Raw genomic sequence first — 4857 nt, 5'->3', positions numbered from 1 at the left:
CCTATCTCTCTCCTGCCTAGCTAGCTATTGGCCGTTCAGCTTTTTATTAGACCAACCAGGTGCCTTAGGAAGAAGGCAAGGCAAAACAAATGCAACACAGCTTTACATCGCTAAACAAATGCAGCAGAAACAAATGCAACACATCTTTGCCTAGTTTAAAGTAATATTCCACAACAGGACCCTGTGCTTACCCAAAGGAAAAAATTGGAATATCTGGCCACAACACCCGGCGAATTTATTGTTACCCAATACATCCCGACCCTGTGGCAAGACATAAATAAGATCACCTGTGTTTCTGACACAGGACACTCAACATGCTTGAGTAAGGCCACTCTCAAGATCCTACACACACAAATACCGACTTCGGAGCTGGTTAAGAACTGCTTTGCTTTCATAGCCGGGCGATGGTGGCGCACACCTTTAATCCCAGCACTCTGGAGGCAGGTGGATCTCTGTGAGTTCGAGGCCAGCATGGTCTACAAGAGCTAGTTCCAGGGCAGGCTCCAAAGCTACAGAGAAACCCTGTCTTGAAAAAACAAACAAAATGAACTGCTTTTATGTGTTTATCCAAACGCTAATAAGCATCCATGACTCCCAGCCAGGGGTGGAAGGGGGAGTCTGCTGTTTTTTCTTGTGAAGCTCAGAATGCAATGGAGAGAAAAGTCATGAACCTTCATTAGAAAATTCACTTCTCTCCAACTATTGTACTTTTGTCCTCCTGCCTCTCAGTGGGGGAATGACAAGACGTTAACGGGGAACCATTGCTTGGAAAGCTGGGGCTAAATTCAACTGGGATACTGTCCTAATTTAGGGGGAAAAGACAAGGTGTGCAGTACCCCAAATTTGTCACAGGATGACATCTCAGAGTCTGGTCCCCTCTGGGTCAGATTGTTCCTCATCAGCGGAGAGTGTTTCTTCCAAACACCCCTCCCACCTGGCTTTCAGAGCTCTCTTTGGTAGTATATTGCCTTTGGGGTCTACGAGCTTTGCTGTAGACCTGACCTCCAGCGTTGGTCATATTTTCCTTTTATTTTAGGCCACAATAAAAGTGTCTAATATCTTAAATACTGTGTCAAGCCACATTCTACCGGGTGTGAAGCTGATGAAAGAAACACCCCTCAGCCTATGAGTCAAGCTCACCCTTTTATAAAGGTGCATTCGCATTTTCATAGCAACCCTTTAGTGCAAATTAATTTCTAATTGGCAGAATGTGTAAATTGGTTTTCGTGAGGCGAGGAGGAGCAGAACTGCTCCCTAATTTTCTGTGGTTAGGAGTCACTCCTCCGAGAGTGTTGCCTCACCTCTCCATCGTCCCTCAGCAGGACGCCATTTAGCTTCCCTCCTTGAAGCGATCATGCTGAAAGGCTTTTAGGTTAAAGTCTGTGAACCTGTTTCTAGCCGTTCCTTTAGCCAGTCTGTACACTCTACAGGGTGACACGCAATCATCTGTAACTCCTGTTCCTGGGGTTCTGACACCCTCTCCTGATGTCCACAGACCTATATGTATGTGGTGTACATACATGCATGCAGATAAACATGCTTACACATAAAACACAAATTTTAAAAATGGCTAAGGATCACATGTGCACTATGTCACTAGGGCGACACTAACTTTAGAAGGAAATCACTAGGCGGTGATGAAGTTGTATAGAAACAGAAGTTTTTACAGTTGACAGTATGAATTGTAAATGATTCCTAAGAAATTTAAACCTGGAATTACCCCTGGAGCCAGAAACTCCTCTCTTAGGGTATGTACCTCCAGAAATGAAAACAAAGGCTCAGATACTCACATACAAATGTTTGTAAGTAGCATTATTTACAGTAGTCAGAAGATGAGAATAATAGACGACTTTGGAGCCTGTCCTGGAACTAGCTCTCATAGACCAGGCTGGCCTCGAACTCGCAGAGATCCACTTGCCTCTGCCTCCCGAGTGCTGGGATTAAAGGTGTGTGCCACCACTGCCTAGTTTACAACAGATTTTTAAAATGTGCGTTTATACATAATGGAAAATAATCCAGACATGGAAGAGAAGGAAGTTCTGAAATACTATATAATGTAGACGAGCCTTGGGGACATGTGAAGTGAAGCGAGCCGGATACGAGAGGACAAACGTGAGTTCACTTAGGGAGACTGTTTCTCTTTCTTTGCAGCAGGAGAACTCACAGAGACAGAGAGCCTTCCAGAGGTATTGGGCCTGAGGCGCTAGAAGGGAGATAGAATAGAGTACTTAATGAATATAGAGTTCCTCTTTGAAGAGACAAACTGACAAACTTTTTTTTTTTTTTTTTTTTTTTTTGAGATAAGGTTTCTCTGAGTATCCCTGGCTGTCCTAGAACTACTCTGTAGATCAGGCTAACGTCAAACTCAGGGATCCACCTGTCTCTGCCTCCCAAATGCTGTGATTAAAGGTGTGCATATTACCGCCCAGTCAGTTGGTGCGAATATTTTTAACAATAAATAGTGGTAATGGTTTCACAACCTTATAAGTATAATGCCAACTAAGTACGAAGTAAATGGCGGAAATGCCAGATTTTATTTTACCATAAACAAAAAAGAATTCAAAGCCGAACAAAAAATAAAAACCACACTTCCATCATGACCAGTTGCTTATTTTCTTGGGGATGCTTTACTTCTTTAATTAAAATTCTAAGTTACATTTTAGTGTGTGTGTGTGTGTGTGTGTGTGTGTGTGTGTGTGTGTGTGTGTAGGTCAGAAGACAACTTGCAGGTGGTTCTATTCTTCTACCATGTGAGTCCCAGGAATCAAACTCAGGTTTTCAGGCTGGCGACAAATGACTTTACCCACTGGGTCACTTTGTCAGCCCATTGACAGTGTTTTAATGTTTACAGATCTAATTAGAACAGACTAGAAGACATTTAACTACAGGATACAGAGAATACAAAAATCAGCTGATATAACTCTAGTCATATAGTTGACAGAGTCCATGTTTATTTAAGGATCAAGAATCAATTTTAAAAATATAAATTTTATTATTTCTGTGTATGGGTATGAGTCTGGCATGTGGTTGCCCATGGAGGCCAGGAGAGGATGCTAGATCCCCAGGAGCAGGGGGTTATAGGCAGATGTGAGTGTTGGGAACTGAATGCCAGTTGAAGAGCAACAAGGATTCTTAACCAATGCCATCTCTCCAGCCCAAAGGATCCAGAATTTAAATTTCAGTTTCTGAGTTTAGGTTTTGTGCCCTTTCGGTAGAAGAATCGTCACTGAATGTTGACTTGAACAGAGCAAGAGCAGATTTCTTGAAAACCTTGAAATTCTCCCCCGTGAATAGATAGAGAATCGGAGAAAAGACAGTGTTGAAAGTAGCAGTTGCCACCATAAGTACCAGCATCACTTGTAGAAGTAGTGACTGGCTCATGGTGAGGACCAAGCCACTGTAGATGTGGTAAGGCAGCCAACACACAAAGAAAGAGATGACAGCCGTCATCATGACTCTGAAGGGCTTGCTGGATTTAAACAGTCCCTTCTCTTTCATCTTTGTAGCCACTCTTATGTAGCAAAAGACAATGATGAAGAAGGGCAGAAGGAAGCCCATTAAGAAGCGACCGAAGAAACAGGCTGCGTGAATCCATTGCCTTAATGCTTGCTTGTCTTTGTTCTCCCAGTTACTGGACACAAGGTAGTTGTTTTGGCATACCATTTTCCCTTTATGGTCATCATGCGTCTCCCTGAAGACCAAATAGGGCACGCTGAGGATAGTGGCAGAAATCCAGATTCCCAGGACTATTCTGAAAGCCCAGCGCAGGGTTCGGTGTTGCTGGGACCACACTGGGTGAAGGGTGAGTAGATAGCGATCAACACTGATGGCGGAGAGGAAGAAGACAGAGGCAAACATGCTCACAGACAAGGTGCTGTTGAATACCTTGCACAAGACAATTCCAAAGGGCCAGTGATTGTTCTGAAGGTAGGAGATGGCCAGAAATGGCAGAACCAATGTTGAAATAAAATAGGAGAGAATGAGATGAAAAAACAAGAGAGTATTGACAGTCCTTTGCATCTTGAATTTCAGCATCCATAGATAGAGGCCGTTGCTGATGGTACCCACTATAAATGACATGAACAAAGAAACAGCAACGATTATTTTGGGGACAGGAGTTGGAACACCGGTGTTGTTGCTTACTAAAGTAGAGACATTGATCACATAACCAGAAGAGTTGATCCGATCCATAATTACCTATGGAGGGAGGAACAGAGGAAAGAAAAACCATGAAGAATATCAACAAGGATTAAATGAAGAAATTAAAGTAGGAACTTTGTTCTAACAGTAGTCCAAAGGGTCATATTTGAATAGTGGCAAGCATAGTATTTCTATAATAATACTTATAAATTATTTTCTAATGCCTATTCTATTTTTATTAACAGTAATAAAATCAGATTACTCTTATTTTAAAAAAAGAAATGCTTCAGATGACATGAATTAAATAAACATTAATAGTACTCCTCCTAGAAACAATTGCATTTTCCTAAGCATAAGATGCTACAATTAGATTTATCTCATAACCTAGTTATATGGTATTATCTAGTATTTTAATGGCTAGTGTATAACAGTAAGGACTGACCTTTATAGGGGAGTCTGGAGTCACCACAAGATTATCAAATGTTTCTGAATTATGGACAAAAGAAGGACATGTGCTTTAGGAGACAGGAAGTAATTTCTTTCTTGGGGAAGTGAGGAAAGAGAAAGAAGAAAAGGAATTCACATTTATCCAATATTTGTGAAAGCCAGAATCTTCCTATTAAAATAATTTCTTTAATTTTCCAGAAAGTCTATGAGGCAAATCTTTGTTGCTGTTTTCTTTTGTTCTGTTGAGACAGGGTCTTATAGAGCCCAGTC

The 4857-nt window shown here is 41.5% G+C and overlaps 1 protein-coding gene across 1 annotated transcript; it reads right to left on the bottom strand.

The window, feature by feature from the left end:
* Positions 1–2929: 2929 nt before the first annotated feature.
* Gpr33 (G protein-coupled receptor 33) lies at positions 2930–4197 on the bottom strand. The gene has a single exon (XM_048415861.3). It carries the CDS (start codon positions 4189–4191, stop codon positions 3172–3174), a length of 1020 nt encoding a protein of 339 aa, XP_048271818.1. The 5' UTR covers positions 4192–4197; the 3' UTR covers positions 2930–3171.
* Positions 4198–4857: the final 660 nt, after the last annotated feature.

Source organism: Myodes glareolus, chromosome 11 (assembly GCF_982192425.1).
Source record: "Myodes glareolus chromosome 11, mMyoGla1.1, whole genome shotgun sequence".
NCBI lineage: Eukaryota > Metazoa > Chordata > Mammalia > Rodentia > Cricetidae > Myodes > Myodes glareolus.
Note: the sequence above shows the minus strand (reverse complement) of the source record. Positions and strands in the feature narration are given on the sequence as shown.

Excerpts from the sequence above, each read along its gene's own strand:
- Gpr33 (XM_048415861.3), bottom strand. The coding sequence starts at position 4,191 with ATGGATCGGATCAACTCTTCTGGTTATGTGATCAATGTCTCTACTTTA.